The following is a 20373-nucleotide window of genomic DNA, read 5'->3' as shown; positions in this document are numbered from 1 at the left end:
ACATATTTGAAGGAGTGTGGAGTGCTGTGGCCTTGTTAAGACCACTGGATTCGTAGCCATAGGTTCAAATCCAGCCAGGGGTCATAGTGTGTGTGCCTTTGGGCAAGGCACTTTGTTACTCATAGCTTCTCTCCACCCTGGAGCAATTGTGGTTGATTTAGCTGCTTTGTGCCAAAATGGCTACATGGAGCTGAGATGGTACTTGGAATGTTTCATGGGCCAATGAGCAGAGGTAGTAACAATGGAAAATGCTTTGTTCTTAGTTAAAGCACTGCATAAAAACTTGCTATTAAACTTGCTATCTGTAATAATCTTGATGACTGTTTCTTTGGGAATCATATTTTTGCAACAGAGAAGCTGTACAAAAGCAAGTCACTCAGGTGATGACTGATTGTTGATCTACTGGTAGACAGGAAGAACAAACAAGAACCACTAAAAATAGCCAATCTAGGCACAGACAAAGAATATTAAAGATCATGCCAGATGGAGACACAATTAAAGCCCTGTAACCACACATGTGGCAGGTAGTTATCTGACAAACACTAACAAATTCAACATGCATGCAGATGCAAACTCAAACACAGAGAAACAAAATGTAACTCCTACACCCTTTGAAGAATTTACTCACCAGAGAAAACGATATACTTAGAAAAGAGGACAAACCAAAAAATGATTAAAAATCAGCTTTCCAGAATTGCTTCGAGATTCAATTTATTTATTTTAGAGAATTGTGGAGTCAAATATATCACTTTTGATGACGTAACCACTGTGAACAATATTATCTTTCTGTTTAAATGAATGAAATTTAGCTGAATGAGCTTTTACCCTTTTTAGCTCTCATGGGGGTAAGGCCAAATATAAGCTTAGACTTTCTACCAGCCATCACCATTCATCCTCTTTTGATAAATCATGGTGTCTAAATTGTTCATTGTTTTGAAAGAATATCGTCTGGAAATCAATTAATCAATCAATAGTCAATCAATTGGACATTTTGGAAAAATAACAACATGGACAATGACTAATTTAAAGAGGCAGGGTAAAGAAACCATTCTTTCCCCAATTACAACCTTTAAACAAAAGGTGACAAGACCATCTTCCTAAATTAACATGAAATAAGGGAACATTTTTCCCATTAATGATCGAAAAAATGTCCCAAAATGGGCTTCCGCGAGTCCCTTTTTCACCGAATTCAGAAACACTCATTCCCCAGTCATGTGCAATAACGCGTTGAATCTATCGTTCCGGGACAACGCATTAAGGCTAGATTTTAAACCTTCCTGGTTGTTGCAGATAGGTAATATGCCAAGGATTTTTGGAGGACTGCTTCGACAAATATCCAGTGTCTGCAAAAGCACCTCGAATTTAGAAAAGTGACGCATTAAGCCTGGCCGACTGCTTGTGTTGCAGTTGCTGGTGTACGATGCTGTGCCAATGGACCACCACCAGCTTTGGGACTGCCACAGCAGCCCCACAACACTGACAGGTTCTGTGCCATAGTTCTCATTCATCGACAAGTAAATTATAGTTACTGCCATAGGAATTGAATCCGCTCACTTTCATGAGGAGAATCCAATAGGTGTTTATCTCAAAAATTTAAATTAAAAATTGTAGACTCGGCAAACGAGTATGCATGTGGGTTGCTGTCTTTTTTTTCAAAAGTTTCACATGTATACACATTACAAGGTAGCCCGCGATTTAGCCCAAGATTTAGGTCTGGGTACTCTTATGCTGATGTGTTATTCTCCATGGTGTGTGAATAGTCTGTTGCCACTGCATGTGAACACGAGTGTACTCTCACATGTATGCCACACAAGTTACGTTCCTCTCCACCTTGGATGTCTCATATTCCTTCATTTCGGAACAAATCTTACAATTATTTTGACCAGCTAAGAGTAAGATTTTAGGTTTATGCATCTTAGAGATTAATGTATAATATTGTGCATTTTCTACATGTCATTAAAACTCCTCATTTTAATGCATTTGGGTCGCAGTGATGCCAGCTGACATTTATCTTCATACATGCTTCATGCATGCTTGTTGTGTCTTTCTCCCTGTTACGTCATCAACCCAACACAAACACAAAATTTGACCTCACATGTTTCCGACATTGGCCCAGTTGGTTGTGGACAGAAATTGCCTCTTATTTCTCTCGTGTTGAATAAATTCATTGGATACTCGTTTCTGGGTGGCCAATCTACCGCCAAAACCCTAAACGTCACAATATTTGAAGCCTTTTCTGTACGACTTTAAGATTTGATTTCAACTCGACCAATTCTTTGATGTATTAGGCATACAAGGCAATCCATTACCCATCAAACTAAAGACTGTGCTGAGTGCTTCCAATGAGTAGGACTGTGTGTTTAAACACACTGCTTACCAAAGTTATGTGCAAAAATTTACAATAACACTTGGACTCAAAATCAAGTCTTTCAGATATAATTTGACTTGTTCATGGCTCTTGAAAGGCTCAAGAACTGAGACCACACTGCCCAATTCCACATGCTTAATGACTGCTGTATCATGTTGTTTTTCAGTTTACTTGTTACTTGAGGATAGGACTAATGCGACCATTATCCCTGCTTACTTTCTTCCAATAAAGTCCAATGCATACAATAACGTTTAGTTTAGTTTAGCACTTACCAGACACTGGCAATGCTCACACTGGTTGAGTGGGTTGAGAAACTCCTGGCCATTACGGAAGTAGCGTCTATCATACTCACAACCTTGGCATTCAGGACAGCATGCATCCTGCGCTCGGCCTGGGTTGCTGCATTCAAGCTCAGGGCAAGCCAAGCGTTCACAGCTTACTTGCCTGTCCTATGCACGGACAGGTTTATCAAGATGATGTAAAGCAAACAAAAGATAAAAGCAAAAAGAATAGGACCACAGCAAGCAATTGTACAAACTGAAATTGTGGCAGCATTGGGACTACATTAAAACTGTCCATGCATTCCTTTTACTCTGGTAATAAGATGCAAAGTCACTCTCACTTTGACTGCATGTTTTTTTGACAATTTACCAATGAAAAATGTTCTCATATTCTTGAAGACCTGATCAATGGCAGTGGGTACCTAATAAAGTATACTTAAACAGTGCATTTGATTACTTCCATCATGCTAATTTGTGTGTTCCTCACAATTATAAATTGACATGGATAATCTGTGGTTGTAAAGTAATGATCTCAGGTTATTTAAAGTTCCCAGGCACGGTCATCGAGAGAGATCAATTAAATTTGAAAATTAATCTAAATGGTTGCAAGCTACAGACATCCAAACACGCATTTCTGGCTTTTCTTTTGCAGAGCTTCTGACATGGGCCAGTTTGCCACTATAGTCATTCCTTTTCAACGTTTGCTTAAACTACCATATTTTCACACTGTACTATGGGAAAGTTACCCAAGTAGACAGCTTGGCAGGTTGATTACTTGGATTAGGCTCAAGAAAATGTGAGAGGTCACACAAGTGTCAACTCAAATGCAGTCACACTTGCATAACTAAGTACCAGCATTAAACAGGGTAGAAGTGAAACTACTTACCCCAACTAGACACAACCAATACAGAAACTCAAAATATATAGCACTGGTGGCAGAAGCGGGGCAGGAGGGGCAGTGCCCTCTCCCATACTTTTTCAACAGGGGAACTTGGCCCCCCACTTTTGCAGGTCCTATAATGGGGTGGGGCTTAATGGAGTGGCCTATTAATGGCTCATGCCTGAGGGTCTCACAACTGTCCCCCTCCCATTTTGAAACCCATTGCACCATCGCTGCTATTTACATCACCCAAAAGTATTGTCAGCCTACCCCCAAAAAAAGCAAAATCCCAAACTGGAAGGTCATTCTGACAACTGAAAACCATAAAAAAAATCATTTTTTATTATTACAAAGCACTATTCAAATCTGTGAAAATATTTCAGAATTGACATGTATAGACACCATGACAAACATGCAACAACTGCTTTTGTTTACAGGCAAAAACAAGACATGAACTGAACCATGGTAATAGACATGCAGCTCCTCAAGCTTTGCAACAAAATTAGTTATTTGAGATGATACATTCAACAGCTCTTCTGAAAAAAATATCATAATAAGCCATAATGCACGAGCTGCAGTTTGACTTCAAACTTTGACAACGATGACAAGAATAACATTTAAAGACTTGTTACAACACACTGATTCTTTGACAAGAATATAGTCACGGCCAAAATCGCTTTGCAGTTCCAATGACACAATCAGGACAAACATACATCATTACATGTAACATTGTTACTTTCAAACCAAAGCACTGTGAACACACGTTCTGTCACACAAATTTTTACATCTGTTATCACATGTTTCACATGTTATTCCAGATTCTCTTGATAAAAACCCCAAATATCTCATTCAACTTCACCATACGTACATTTAGCCATTTGCCGCTAAACTTACCCTGCATGTGCAAGTGTAGCACTTGTCTTCAGAGCTGATCCACTGCTCTCCGTCCTCGTACTCACGACCATCTCTCGCTATGCAGGTTTCACATTGGAAGCAGCACTGACCAGGGAGCATGACAGGGTTACGACACGACACCGGGTTACAAGGTTCTGGCTCACAAAACATAGAGCCATCCTGTAGGAGTGATGAACATCCCTTGTAATTTTAACCACTTGGATTCTTTGCCAATTAAAATCAAGGGGTAAATGGTAGGAAAGTGTTTTCTAATAGCCTATCGTTTTCAGGATTCCAAACCAACTTTTCAAATTTGTGCCCAGTGATGATACAAGCGATGTTTACAAACCTCCACCTGGACAACAGACTGAGGTTAAGGGACTTCTGTGTTTTTAGTTGGCAGTTAGATTAATTGTGTTGAGTGAGACATGGGCACAAATTGGAGCAACAGAATGAAATAAACCAAAGACTCAGAAATATGTGGCAGCACAGGCCTAGATCACTGGACAAGTAACACTTCATGTTGAGTAAGTCATAACTGATCAACAAGCCCAAAACTGCTCATCTTGAGCACATTCTGTAACCCAGGTTAATTTATGTCATCTTTAATTAGGGTAAGCTCCAATCAGTGCATAGCACTGCTTTCCATAGAGGCCCTCAGATTTACAATGTGAGTTGAACGCATACAAGAGCACCTCAGGCAGCTGCCAAATGACCCACATCTGAAGAGAGGAGACTAGTATGAGAAGAAGTCACAGTTTTAGAGGTCGGAGGAAAACCCCAGGAGACCATTCTGAGTAAAACCCAAGGAATCAGATAGGGACTGAAAACCCAATCCACATGTGGACTGACCTGGGAATTGAACCCAGGCTGCAGACATGGAAGGCAAGGAAGAGTCACTACACCAACCTGACTCCCCTAGGTCACACTGTATCTCATAAGCCAGGTTTACAAGCAATGTTTAAGTACACTTCAATAAATAGTAAAGAAATGTTTATTTGAGGCTGTAAAGTTTCTTCCAATGTTACCCTCTCAACTCTAGAAATGTAACTTCTTCTCATTGTCTCCCGCTACAGGTTTCTTCAGCCTTATGACCTACATGTACAGTGCGGCCTTAGAGTAGTTTTAAGGTATTCTTGGTTTCATAACCTAAGATAAATAGTGATAATAACCCTAGACAGTTGAGTCTAGGGAGACCTCCACTATCAGCAATTGCCAGAAAAATATGAACATTAAACAGTTGAATGAGAGTCCTGTAAATTTAGGAATGTAGGAGACCACATGTTGGTCAGGACATCAAGATGTACCACCGTCTATCACCACATGGGTTAGGCCCTAAAGGTGATTACTTTAACTTGGCTGTGACGGCAACTCTTTCACATTACAATCTTCTCAATTGATACTCACAGTACAGGTGCAGACTTGGCAATGATCTTCTGGGTGCCTGAAACGGCTACCGTTAGGTATAATCCTCCTGTCAAACTCACAGTCATCACAGACTGGGCAGCATTGATCAGCTAACCGGCTTGGGTGGCTACAAGGTGTGCTACACGTGGATGCAATACTCTGACAGACCACCTCCCCTCTCTGAATAATGACATTTGACCACACAGTTATTTCACCACACATTTATCTTTCTACTAACAAAATGAGGGCACTGAATGTTAACTGCCTACATCCTCAACTCCAAGGAGATCTTTCATCAGGGATTGTGACTTAGAAGTTCTGACTATTCTCAGACTTTTGTTTCACACAAAAGTTTATTGTACACCGTTTTTTCAACAGTTTTATTGAAATCCAGTCATGGAACTAATTTTCAATGAAATCTGTTGACCCTGTAAAGGGGCAATGTAACATAACATGTTCAGAAACTTTAAACTTATTCCCCCATATCAACTAAAATTGAATTTGAACTTAACAATTACTTTGAATGTTTACAAAGAAGGATTGATTCAAAAAGACTGCCAACAAGTCTCAGAAGAACTAGCACCTGACTGACCTGGCAATTACAGCGTTGACAGGGATCCACAGTTGAGTAGAATTCCTGACCATTCTCATACACTTGTCCCTCAAACTCACAATCTTAAAAGGAAAGCAGTCTCAATCAATTTCAGCACTGCTACAGTATGGCAAAACACTGATGAAATGAACCTGCCGAAGGGTTCCCAACTTGTTGAGTCAAAGTATAATTTGATTTGAGGTTTATAAAGTAAAAAGAATACAAAATCAAAGATAATTTGAACAATTTAGAGTGAGCTGAGACATAATGAGCTGGACCTAAGCCTACAGTCTCCAGATTACAGAAATGATATCCTATTTGATTAGAACTCTGGATATTTATGGTAATTTCATATTTGTACATTTAAGACTTGTTTTGTAAAATCTGATGCAAATGTGTGAGCATCTTTGCTCAAAGGATGGACGAATTAATCAGTAGTTATTTTAAGTGCCCATTTCATGAAACCAGCCACAACAAAGGTATTATGACAACCCTGTGATATCGCCCCTGGTGTTTCCAGTCCTCTCTGACTGATGAGGTCCTCTTGCGCTGTCTAGACTCAACTACTGCAACTCGACTACTGATGCAGATTGATCCCAACAGCTTCAAAATAACGCAACTCAACCACACTATCACAACCCAAATACATACGTTTCTCACTCCTTCAACAATTACTCCGGTTACCTGTTCAAAAATAAGTCAACTTCCAAACAGCCATCCTCATGCACACAGCACTACTCAAAACAACACTGCAATACCTCAACATACAAAGCCATGATTGCCTCTGCTCCAGCAACAACTTGAGAATCCCTCGCACATTCAAAAAAGCCAGGGCAGGGCCTTTTGGTTTCTGATGCTTAATTCCCTACCACAGAACATTTGCTGTCAGTTCCTTTGACAATTTGAAAGAAAAACTGCAAGCCTATAATGATCTCCACAAATTTTGTAATCTGTCTTCCAGAATTTTCCTCAGTCACGCGCTGTACCTTGTGAAAATGTGTGCAATAAATTGTGTTATTATTGAAATGGTCTTACCCTGACAGACAGGGCAGCATTGTCCTGGTGGAGTGAAGGGTCGAGGACAGCTGATAGGATCACAGGCTGTGTAGCTACAAGAGACTGAGCCCATATCACAGGTACACTGACGGCAGGGGTCAGAGGTCGTGATCAAGTCGCCATTATTGTACTCCTGGCCTTCATAGAAGCAACCTGGATAAACAGATGATCCATTTGATAAGAAAATGATAGAACCAACTTCAAAAAACCCCTTAAGTAATTGTAACTATCTCAGATGATGACTGATGTTGATGCATGTTGTTAAACGGAGATTCGTGATTTGCAAAATTACACCACATCATTGAAACAAGCTTAGGCCCATCCAAATCTGAGCATTTTCTTCATGTGGTAAGTACCATTGGTGTCTTATCATGAAGGAAACACTCCACTAGAAAGAGACCACATTTTCACATTGCAACACCTTTCCCAACTTGTTATCCTTTTAACCCCTTCATCAAACAATTGTTGGTAATCCGTAATCAAACATCAACAAACTGGGGTTTAATTGATTGATTTAAATTTTTTGTGGAGCCTAATAACGAGGACAATTTTGACAGTTGCCTTGCCAAAAGACTAGCTTTTTGCCACCAAAATGATGCTTGACTTTTTCAGTCGCCACTGCAACTGCCTTCTTTCCAATAATCCTGCAGTTCGCAAATTTCTTTCACTATTGCTCTCAATCTTGTTGCACATCTTTGTTTATTTTCTTTGTTGATGGTTTTACTATGTTCACCACATTATGTTGGTGACTCTTCCTTCAAGGGAAATCCTTGAAGGAACAGTGGTGTCTATTGCTGACAAGAACCTCCTTCCATCTGCTGTTGAAATTCTGTGTTGTACAAATCCCGACCTTCCTCAGTTAGCATCTGGCATCAATGTGGGCCAGCCATCACAATCAGGATGTGCACGTTGGTGTATGAGGACAGCCATGCAACTAAGTCCACTGCAGAACAAATTGGCGTATTGCTTGTACCCCTCTGACTGATCAGCTGGACTCTGGCACAGGAGTTTTGCTTTTGTTTTGTGCTGGAGCAGTCTTGGCAACTTTGGGACGGAGCAGAATGACATCCTTTGTCACGGCATGGGCTGGTCCTTGAGGAACCCCTGACTTATCTCAAGCAACAGCAAGTTCCTATTTGTTCCTGTGTTTGCCTTACATAGACTGTTGGTGAGTACATCTGAAATTGACTGACTGGAGATTTAAAGTTTGGCAGGGACAATGTGTGGCCATTCTGACACCAGCCTTTGTTCCATTTACAGACTGCACATTCTAATCAACCCAATATTGAAAGTCTGATAAATTTTCTCCTGTGTGTGAACATCTGACAGCATGCATGTGGCCACACAGACTCACTGTCTAACTCCATAATGATAAACAGAGCACAAATGCACCGAGCCAAGGAGTCATTAAAAGAGTCATATGATATTTATTTTTAGGGGTGCACCCCTAATGGAGTGGGAATATCGTATATATGAAACTCCACAGAAAAGAAGGTCCCATTCAGATATGTCATTACATGGCATGTCATACCTCATCTCAACTACACATTCACATATCTTTGTCTCAATTTGGTGGGAACTCCTCTTGTTTTAAGTAAGTGCAGTCCAGGTATTTGTTCCTCCTTATGATGCTTATGGTATCACCCATATGGACTACATATTCATAATTTTTCATGTACACTGTGGTAGCACCGTATCGTTAACTCTCACTCACATTCATAGTCAGGATATATCCACATTTTTTATATGGATTTGCTGGGTTACACTGAATGTAACTTTAGTGTACTAAGTTGAGTCCAACATAGATTGGTGTTTGTGGAAGAACAAATGTAATACTAGTGGTGTTTATCACAAACGCAAATCACTGTCTTTTTACGAAACAACCATGAACTTCAGTGCTCTTTATGGTGACTTTGTCAGTTGTGCAAACTCTTGTACTGTTGACTTTAGTGGGCTCGCACACCTTAGTATGTACATGTACATCGGCACGATTTCCGTACGGAAGTTTATTGTTCAGTATATTTGGGCCTAACTTGTGAGTGACTGTGTATACCTGTAACGCATTCGATTTCCAATGTTTATTCTTGGTGAACCAGAGCTAGCTATTGTTTGCCACCACTTGAAGGATCTTTGTAAAGACTGTGCAGGTTTGGCATTTCAGGTGACACTGTTGAATAAACCCAGACTTGCACCCAGCATGACTGCAGAAGTCTATGTTCCATCTCCTATTCTGTCTCCTGACAGCCTGCGTGTCAACATCCCCTCTCCTGACCCCACTGTTACCCCATTCCCTCTCAGTCTCCTCTCACATTGCATATGTCAACATCCCCTCTCCTGACCCCACTGTTACCCCATTCCCTCTCAGTCTCCTCTCACATTGCATATGTCAACATCCCCTCTCCTGGCCCCACTGTTACCCCATTCCCTCTCAGTCTCCTCTCACATTGCATATGTCAACATCCCCTCTCCTGACCCCACTGTTACCCCATTCCCTCTCAGTCTCCTCTCACATTGCATATGTCAACATCCCCTCTCCTGACCCCACTGTTACCCCATTCCCTCTCAGTCTCCTCTCACATTGCATATGTCAACATCCCCTCTCCTGACCCCACTGTTACCGCATTCCCTCTCACTCTCCTCTCACATTGCATATGTCAACATCCCCTCTCCTGACCCCACTGTTACCCCATTCCCTCTCAGTCTCCTCTCACATTGCATATGTCAACATCCCCTCTCCTGACCCCACCGTTACCCCATTCCCTCTCAGTCTCCTCTCACATTGCATATGTCAACATCCCCTCTCCTGACCCCACTGTTACCCCCATTCCCTCTCAGTCTCCTCTCACATTGCATATGTCAACATCCCCTCTCCTGGCCCCACTGTTACCCCATTCCCTCTCAGTCTCCTCTCACATTGCATATGTCAACATCCCCTCTCCTGACCCCACTGTTACCGCATTCCCTCTCAGTCTCCTCTCACATTGCATATGTCAACATCCCCTCTCCTGACCCCACTGTTACCCCCATTCCCTCTCAGTCTCCTCTCACATTGCATATGTCAACATCCCCTCTCCTGACCCCACTGTTACCCGCATTCCCTCTCACTCTCCTCTCACATTGCATATGTCAACACCCCCTCTCCTGACCCCCCTGTTACCGCATTCCCTCTCAGTCTCCTCTCACATTGCATATGTCAACATCCCCTCTCCTGGCCCCACTGTTACCCCCATTCCCTCTCAGTCTCCTCTCACATTGCATATGTCAACATCCCCTCTCCTGGCCCCACTGTTACCCCATTCCCTCTCAGTCTCCTCTCACATTGCATATGTCAACATCCCCTCTCCTGACCCCACTGTTACCCCCATTCCCTCTCAGTCTCCTCTCACATTGCATATGTCAACATCCCCTCTCCTGACCCCACTGTTACCCCCATTCCCTCTCAGTCTCCTCTCACATTGCATATGTCAACATCCCCTCTCCTGACCCCACTGTTACCCCATTCCCTCTCAGTCTCCTCTCACATTGCATATGTCAACATCCCCTCTCCTGACCCCACTGTTACCCCATTCCCTCTCAGTCTCCTCTCACATTGCATATGTCAACATCCCCTCTCCTGACCCCACGGTTACCCCATTCCCTCTCAGTCTCCTCTCACATTGCATATGTCAACATCCCCTCTCCTGACCCCACCGTTACCCCATTCCCTCTCAGTCTCCTCTCACATTGCATATGTCAACATCCCCTCTCCTGACCCCACGGTTACCCCATTCCCTCTCAGTCTCCTCTCACATTGCATATGTCAACATCCCCTCTCCTGACCCCACTGTTACCCCATTCCCTCTCAGTCTCCTCTCACATTGCATATGTCAACATCCCCTCTCCTGACCCCACTGTTACCCCATTCCCTCTCAGTCTCCTCTCACATTGCATATGTCAACATCCCCTCTCCTGACCCCACTGTTACCGCATTCCCTCTCACTCTCCTCTCACATTGCATATGTCAACATCCCCTCTCCTGACCCCACTGTTACCCCATTCCCTCTCAGTCTCCTCTCACATTGCATATGTCAACATCCCCTCTCCTGACCCCACCGTTACCCCATTCCCTCTCAGTCTCCTCTCACATTGCATATGTCAACATCCCCTCTCCTGACCCCACTGTTACCCCATTCCCTCTCAGTCTCCTCTCACATTGCATATGTCTTTCACTGATTCTTAGTTATATCATGAGAATGTTCAATTCCCCAAACAGTAATTTCAGCCTATGGTGCTGACTGCCAAGGAAATGTGCCTAACATGGTATAATAGCTTCGTGTTTGTAGACAAGTTACACTGTCTGTTCACAGTCTGTGACTACTCCTGTGCTGATTTTCATGGAGTACATTTATGTATAAAGAAATGCTTTCTACTTTCATTCTACTTTCAAACTATTCCAAATCCTAAAAACAACCGTAATTTCTTTTTTCTTACCATCACAAATTGGACAGCAGTATTCTGGCCTGATGATGGCATGGGAGCATTGTGTCTGACACTGAATAGTTTCACAGGTGATTTGGCCTTCCAGACACAAACAATCTTGGCAGACATTACGCACTGGTGTCCAGTGAGACTGGTGATCATGACGCTCTCCTGTATCATCAATGCAACCTGCAAACCAGTGCAAACATGAACAAGACAACTGTCTTGGTGAGACCCACAGGAAAACTGTGGTACCCGATGGATTTGATTATTCACTTGTGGGTTCAATTGTAGGAAGAGTGTTGGTTTCATTCTGCATTCCCTTTCATTCTCATTCTTGGATCAATTTGCCATTGTAAGTTTCATCACTTTTTTTAAGTGTGTAAAACTTTCATAAGGTCACAATTTTTGACCTCAAAAGCCAGAAAATCCACGATGGACCCATTTCCAGTAAAATCCGTGCTCACCACTCTAACATTTGAACATTGCTGTGAGCAGTTCAGACAACATTCAACAGTGCCAACAAAAGCGAAAAGATGGATCTAAATAGAAACAAAATTTCTTTACTAAACAAATATGAACAAGAAGTACCTGTCAGAAAAAAATTAATACAAGCGTTTCACAATAGTGTGTCTCAAAAGAGTTTGCAATGCGTCGGCCAATCACAACGTGCGAAATCTGTCAACCCAATGTGCATATGGAAAGGGTCAACAGATTTCGCACGCTGTGATTGGCCAACACATTGCAAACTCTTGGAGGCACGCTATTGTGAATCGTCCATATTGATAAGTTTCACACTGGTGCACATAATGCCCTTTAAACATAACAAATAGAAACATTAAACTTAATGAGACACTCTCTTGGTTTTCCTTAGTAAAAGAGGCTTTTTGGTCAAGCTATTGGCCTCAAGATATTTTCAAATATTTTCACCCTCGGCACATGGAAATTGGCCATTTCAAGTTTTTGCATTGCGCGAATTAATACACCTTTTTGCAGAGCGGGTCACAAAGGTCATCAACAGAGAAATCACAACACACCAACCTCTACAAACTGGGCAGCACTCTCCGGGGATTTCTTCACTAAGTTGACATGGCAACGGTTCACAGGGCAATTTCTCACACGTTACTGTTCCGAATGAGCAAAGGCAGCGGCTGCACTGATCTTCACTGGTAAAGATCTCACCGTTTGGCCTACGGCGCTCATCGTAAAAGCAATCTGCACAGAAGTGTACAAAAGGTTCATATTGGCCATTGCATGAATCTAGGTTTAAAGGTGTAGAATACCTTTGAACTTTTACATTAATCAGCTTATCATGAACACTGTAGTCTTCCACTGATGTGTCTAAAGTAAGTCCAGCAATAATTGGCCTGGATTGGCCTGGCCATGCAAAGTAAAAGTTCAACATTTTGAACAGGTCTAGAACATGGGTGCCAACACTCCAGCATTGCTTTGGGGGACTGGGGAGTAAAAAGTCAGAATAAAGAACATGTACATAGACAAAAAAGTGATGCTGATGAAAATTTGAGTTCAGGTTTTGCAGTAGTATTATGTGTACATCTCTGAACAGTTCTCCAGGCAACAATTTGACTATTTTGTCCAGGTATTTTAATTTACTGTCAATATGACGTCTTCTTTTCCAGATTTCTCCAAGTTCAATTGGAATTCTGTGTCAGTTGTACAAATATTTTAATAAGGGGAGACGGCCACTGCCTACATAATGACATAAACTAAGTTTAAATCAAAGACCTTCTACCAATCACAAAATGTACTTATGCATCAATCCTACTAGAAAATGAAACTTTGGGACTTTTACCTGTACAGAGTGGACAGCACTGGCTGGGAGGTGTGTAGCCATGCTGGCAGGTAGCCAAGCAGGGTTGTAGGTCTCGACAGGTAACTACACGCTCCTGGCAGATGCACTGCTGACACTGATCATCTGAGATCCAACGCTCCTCATTATTGTACTGGATCCCATTGTATACACATTCTGAAAGGGGATGGAGGTGGCCAGTGAAGGTCAAGGGGGCAGTGGATCATGCCATCAATGGTCCTTGGGTTTTAGGATAGTGTTTTCAAGGATGTAGTTGCGTCAGGGAGCTGTTAATTTTTAATTCTGCATGGGTTTGTGTGTTCAGTGTTGTCCAAGAGCTCACAAAAATGTGCATGTTGTGGGAACAGCAACAGTTTCGTTTGCCTGCTTGTTAGTGCCTACAACAGGTTTTGCATGCAGTACAATAGAGCTGAAAAAGGCAGCAGTCTTTGCCTTGAAGCACATAAATTCATGACACCCCTGGGAATAAAACTGTCATAGGTCCTCACAGTTCACCACTGGTCAATCACAATTCAATAAATTTCAAGTCAAACTATGTGCAATTCATATAAACAACGATGAAGGTATTGCTGGTCCTTAGATGTAACTTGACTTGGGACTGATTTGTGATTGACTGGATTACAACTCAAGTTCCAAGCAACAGTCTCTTCAGCAATGAGAACTGACAAACATCCCTGAATGCCATTTTGGTGCTGTAGACTAAGTCGCTTCGATGAAACACATTAAGGAACCTTCAAGTGTTGTACAGCTTCCTTGACATTTGAGATGAAAAGTTGAAATAATCAATGAACTTAAACCACAGATTTACAGGATCAAAGTACTTACTGTCAGTGCATTCTGGGCAGCAAGCTCCAAGCAGCAATATTGGGTTATCGCATGGAGGCCTGGTACATGCAATGGGATTACAACGCACTTTGCTGTCCTGTCCAATCAAAGAAGCATATGGTGTTCCTGTTATAATTTCTTCAAAGAATAACTAAATAAATGCTGTTTGTGATCGCGTTGGGGTGTTTGTATAATTTCCTACTGTCATATTTACAAAATATCTGTATAACAATTTGAAGATTTTCAGGTAACCCACAAAATGTCCAGACTTAAATTGTTTCTAAATGAGTAAAAAATGAACACTTGTAACCTTCTGATACTAAGCCCACAAAACATTTCATGTTCCATCTTAACACTTGGTGTGGTGTGTATGGACCACTTGGCTGGTTCAACAAATCAAACACATCAAAACATTCACATTTAAAACTCTGAAAGGAAGATCATTTCTTGAATATTAACGCAGTTCAAAACTAGAATAATCCTATACTCACCAGACAGGAGCATCTAAGGCATGGATTGGCCATTGGCGTAAAGAAATCCCCACTATTAAATGCCACGTCCTCATAGACACATCCACCCTCATCGGTGCAGCGAGGGCAGCATTCACCCTCCAGAGTGGCCTGAGGCTGACAGGTCAGGTCAGGACACTCAACAGCAGAGCAGACCACGCTACCTTGCAAACAGGAGCATATTGTACACACATCCAGCTGGAAAGACTGGCCATTGTATAACTGGTCCCCTTCATATAAACAGCCTACAAAATGATAATACAGAGGAAAGTTAGGGCCTTATGTTCACCATGGACTCCAATGGATAGAATATCCCTTGTGCAAAACATGCCAAAAAAATCAGTTACATGGCAAGCATACTTCAATTTCACTAGTCTAGAATGATCATGCACCCAGGTTATATTGACTGGCATAGTTTCATCACTCAAATACTATCTGGTATTCAACTTGTTTAACACAAGTACACTATGTAGAGTGGGGTGCATGTGTGGGATGAGCATCAAATGACAAAAAGCTACATGTATAACCAAAGTGTCAGTAAAGCTCACAATAATCAACTGGTATTGAAGGTTACAGGCAACATTGCAGTAAATTCACACACAGGAAGATTTGTTTCCTGTAATAATGCTAGAGGTATACAGGGAGAACAGTTTATGACTGATAGGGCTTTATCTACGTTAAATAGAGTAAATAAAACAAAAATTATATATTATACAAATTAAAATGAAACTCAACCAAGAGCTGTCTATGCTGTATACGTATGTGCAATGTGTCCTACACCTTTGTACACTGGTGACCTTCTTGTCTTGGAAGTGTAAATTGTAAAGTTAAACTTGTTAACATTTATGACTGATGACTTTTGTACAAATTCATCACTGTAATATCTATCATTAATGCTTGCCTGGACCATGGCTGCATCACTGCCCATATGTGACCTGTTTCCAAAAAATGAGCCTTAAGTCAGAATGTATGATAATTGAGTTATTGGTATTTTTTAATTCAGCAGAGAAGAGCTTTTCCAATGGTGTATGCATGTAACATATTCTTGTGACATTATTCTGGCAACTCTTGCATCTTAGTTTCTGCCATTGTTGTTTAATATCTGGTCATGCTAAAAAAATTATAATTAAATAGAAAGTTTACTCTTTCCAAATATTACAAAACCCCCAAATTGACCTCCCCTTCAATTTTTGACTTTGAACAGTAATAATAGGAAATGGCAGAGTGCAACTTTACGCTCATTTTGTCATTACAAGTCACATACGGCTATCTCTAATAGGCCACACAGACTATCAAATAAAGATTTGTCGAGACTGGTGTTCTTTTTTATTGTTCTATTACCATCACAAGTAGGGCAGCATTCCTCCGCTAACTGTATGGGATGTGTGCAACGAGGAGCAGAGCAGGGTACCGGCTGACAATCTCGGTTACCATTCTGTGCGAATAAAAGACATCATCACTATCTACACACCATCATCAAGACCTACAGAAACAATGCAGAACTTGCAACTTCGATCACGACAGTGTCAAATGATTACTGAGAAAAACCACCTACCCGACAAGTGCAGATTAAGCAAGGATCAGGATCGAAGACCCTCCCACCATTATGGATGAACACACCTCTTATAAGGCAATCTGAAAGGTACAAGGAAACCAAACAATATTATTCATGACCATATCTACATGAAAACTCTAAGAGGTAACTACAAGAAAACATTTTTGATCTATTATCCCAAAAGTACACACGAGCACGTTGGGCACTGCTAACAAGCTGTGCTTTTGCACTTCAACTTCACCCAGACTATACATCTGTGAACATAAAGTTCTTACAATTATGAAACAATCAGATTTGTGAAATTTATATTGCATGTATGCTCAGTTTCACTAGCAGTAACCCTCTAACTTCTCTGGTGACTTCAAGTGGCTTTGGGACAATAAACCTGTTTTACTAAACACTTGTATCTTCATCTGTATCAACCAAACTCTTGGGAGTGTGCCTTTATGTTATTTAGCTTTCTTTATGTGTCTCCTTTATCCCCAAGGATATCTTGAAGCATCACACAACACAAATTGAACTGCCATTAATAAGCAATAACTGAGGCCACTGTCCAGTCTTAATTCTACCAAACCCATTCGTTCAGGGCAACTTTACCACGCCCTTATCTGGGTATTTTTAGAAGCAAGATGTCAACTTCACCCATTACGAAGACAAATCAATGTAGGGTTTGAGGTAATTGAGACCTGGCCAGCCAAACATTCTGCTGGTCAGCTGAACTATTCAAAGCTTCATGAAAGTCCAGCTAATGAGAACAGTTTGTGCTCTAATTTCACTACAAAGAACAGCTGGCTAAATCAGTGTTTGACTGATTCAAAGATACACTAAAGTGTCTATTGAGTAATTTCAGTAGGTATTTAAGAGCCCATATCAAGGTCAGATTTGAGTCAACCCAACATTCTCCTAACAGTGGCCATACAGGCTTCCATGAGCTACATCTACTTGAAGCATTGCTGATGTAGCTGTATAAGGGCAAGCTATTAATAAATATTCAGGGCTTGTTAACCCATAAATCCATCAAATCCTAGCTGTCAATCTGTCTAAGGAGCGGTCTCAAAGAAACTATCAATAGTATACAGCAACCAGCAGTGTCGCAATCCATTTATTACAGTTGTATAAGTGAGAACCTTCCATTGAAGATGCAAAATCTATCCATACCGTTTAGGTAATACGTACAAAAAACGTATAAAGAAGCATTTCATCAAATTCGTTAATAACTCATCAAATGAAACAAATGTTACTGCATTCTGCTTAAATGGGAGGGGGGGAGCTCCATATCAGCCTATCCAGCCCTATGTTGGTGATAAACTTGATAGCTTTGAGTTAGAACAGCAGCAGTAAAAAAATTCTGGAGGTTGCAAGCTCCAATCCCACCGCGGTCCATTTCTTTGTTTTATTTGATATGAATCTTATTTCAAACTAATGAATTAATTTCTTACCATCACAGGCAGGGCAGCACTGGCCTGGTACTGTGGCGGGATACTGACATCTTAGTACGGGACATGGATCCAAACGACAATTCACTGAACCACTCTGAAACAAAGGAGATGGGTTTGAACGTAACCCAGTGATCTTAATCACAACAGTTAAACTGCAATTCCTGGGAGTTTCTGAAGAAAAAGCTCTAAATTATCACTATGCTTTACTATGGACACTGCGATCAACAGACATTTAAATTTCACTCCCATGAAGTAACCATATTCAGACTTGAAAATAAAACTCATTAATTGTCATTGGCATTCAACAGCATTCAACAGAACAAACCACCACATCAAGACAACAGCTTCATGCTCTGTTCTGAGAAAGCCACGTTATACAACTGTTGACCGCTTCTAATGGAATACCAGCCTCCAAGCTGATTTGTTGTGCATTTTGTTTTCCCAAGGCAAAGCAGATGGAAAACAGAACACTCAATAGTGCATTGTATGTCATCTATGCTTACCAGGCCAACAAAAATTCCTAAACACCAGCTGAGCTCCTACCTACCTACCTGATCAACCAAGAGAACCCACTCTACCATCACAGGTCCCCACTTGTACTCATGGTTGGAGAGAGGAAACATCATGCAAGTGGGGCTGAAGTGACTTGCTAGGTATGAAGCCCTGACCCCATGGAGCTCTACTGGTGGAAAGCACATTACAACATGCAAATATGGCAACCCCCAGTCATTGACTGAACTTGCTGGGGGAGTTCAACATGCACAATGCTCAAATGACCGTCACAGAGGGTGGGTGGGAAATGACTTGGCCGGCCATGACATTTGAATAGCGGAAGGAGAGGTGGGGGTGGGACACCATATGACACTATACAGGGGGCGCTGTTCGTGATACAGATGTACATCATGATGTACAACATTCCTGCACAATCTTTTATCAGAACGGTATATTTATGGTCTATTCTTATACTTCTCCCGTTTGAGTGCTATTGAATACATTTTGGTTGTTGGGAAGTCCCAAACATTCTTTTTAATTTTTTTCTCAACATAAAAATGTGGGGGGGGGGGAAGGGGCTTATTTAATAACCCCCAATCCCCAACCCCCAATTAAATTGTGTTGGGGATGTATACCCTCCACCCACCCCCCTCAGATTTATGCCCATACATGAGTGCACTCAACGAGAGGTAACAAAGCTACTTACATTGCACATACAAGTTGTACATGGGTCAGGCTGCCACGTTGAGCCATCTGCATGAGTTGTGGTTCCATTCAAACAATCTAACAGACATAATCCAAAAACAAAACAGGAACAAAACAAAAATATCACTGTTGAGTGGTCACACTACACTTCAGATACAGTTATCTTGAACTTAACAAATGAAAAAAATGGTAAACTGTCATGAAATTTATTTGGACAAACTGGGAAGTTGCCAACAAGGGCAAAATACACGTAACAAGCAGCTATGTACGAGAATTTATTAGCTGAGTGTCATTTATGTTGGAATCCCTCTAGTCACATGGTAATCTATCAAATGGCATGCTGGCTGGGGTCCTCTAATGCTAAACCAACTTCATTTAGCACCCAGGTGCTCTCTGAAGTTAAATTCCTTTGCCAGGTAGGCTTGACTGTGTAATGCATGTATCTTTACATATCTGGTTTTTTGTGAATGCTACTTTAAGCTTGTTTTTTGTTGATGGTTTCCTTGGCTTTTTTCTTAAGTTTGCTTCATATACCCCCAACAATTGCCGCTAAAACTGTTTTTCAGAGTTGGAATGACCTTATGTGGAGCTAGCTTAGTCCACATAACATTAAAAAAATGCTAAATACGTTTGTTATCATATCTCATGCATGTATTAAAAACAAATATACCTTCCCTGAGGCTCTGACCACAGTTGACTTCTTGGCCATTCTCATACCAGGTGGCCAAACAGGTGCCACAGAAATTGTAGAAGCAGACTGCGTTGGGATGGGAAGAGCACAGGGTGTCACAGGGATTGACGGGGCAGACTGCATTGGAAGTGTCACAAACACAGCTGGCTAAAAAGGTCTCCACGTCAAAGCAAAACCTTGGAAAGGAAAGGTACACAAATGGCTTGATAAAAAGGACAGTAATGCAGACATCAATCCCAGATCACATGCACTCGTTGTAAGCAATCTCATTTGTGTTTCTTACTTGAGGAATCCCTGGATTATTTTTTACCATTTTCCTGTTTCTTCCAAAAGCCCTAGTGTCAGATGGAAATCAAGTCACAGAGTGTTGAGAACAAACAAATTTTTTTC

The 20373-nt window shown here is 41.4% G+C and overlaps 1 protein-coding gene across 2 annotated transcripts in view; it reads right to left on the bottom strand.

Moving 5' to 3' along the window:
• Positions 1-20373, bottom strand: part of LOC110983439 (kielin/chordin-like protein) — a 99213-nt gene that overhangs the window by 55622 nt on the left and 23218 nt on the right. The window contains exons 15-29 of one of the 2 annotated variants that reach the window (XM_022242696.2): positions 19963-20159; positions 19294-19370; positions 18096-18189; positions 16657-16736; positions 16443-16536; positions 15084-15346; positions 14593-14689; positions 13750-13923; positions 12978-13151; positions 11949-12125; positions 7458-7631; positions 6423-6505; positions 5831-6010; positions 4424-4603; positions 2641-2817 (exon numbers count right to left, since the gene is read on the bottom strand). In XM_022242696.2, coding sequence (XP_022098388.2) covers positions 2641-2817; positions 4424-4603; positions 5831-6010; positions 6423-6505; positions 7458-7631; positions 11949-12125; positions 12978-13151; positions 13750-13923; positions 14593-14689; positions 15084-15346; positions 16443-16536; positions 16657-16736; positions 18096-18189; positions 19294-19370; positions 19963-20159 — 2221 coding nt within the window. The remainder of the gene's footprint in view (positions 1-2640; positions 2818-4423; positions 4604-5830; positions 6011-6422; positions 6506-7457; positions 7632-11948; positions 12126-12977; positions 13152-13749; positions 13924-14592; positions 14690-15083; positions 15347-16442; positions 16537-16656; positions 16737-18095; positions 18190-19293; positions 19371-19962; positions 20160-20373) is intronic. The other variant, XM_087134210.1, reaches the window with a different exon arrangement.

This window comes from Acanthaster planci, linkage group LG03 (genome assembly GCF_054643075.1).
Source record: "Acanthaster planci isolate LZ-2023a linkage group LG03, COTS_SCS, whole genome shotgun sequence".
NCBI lineage: Eukaryota > Metazoa > Echinodermata > Asteroidea > Valvatida > Acanthasteridae > Acanthaster > Acanthaster planci.
The sequence above is the reverse complement of the archived record's forward strand: the minus strand, read 5'-3'. Positions and strand labels throughout refer to the sequence as shown.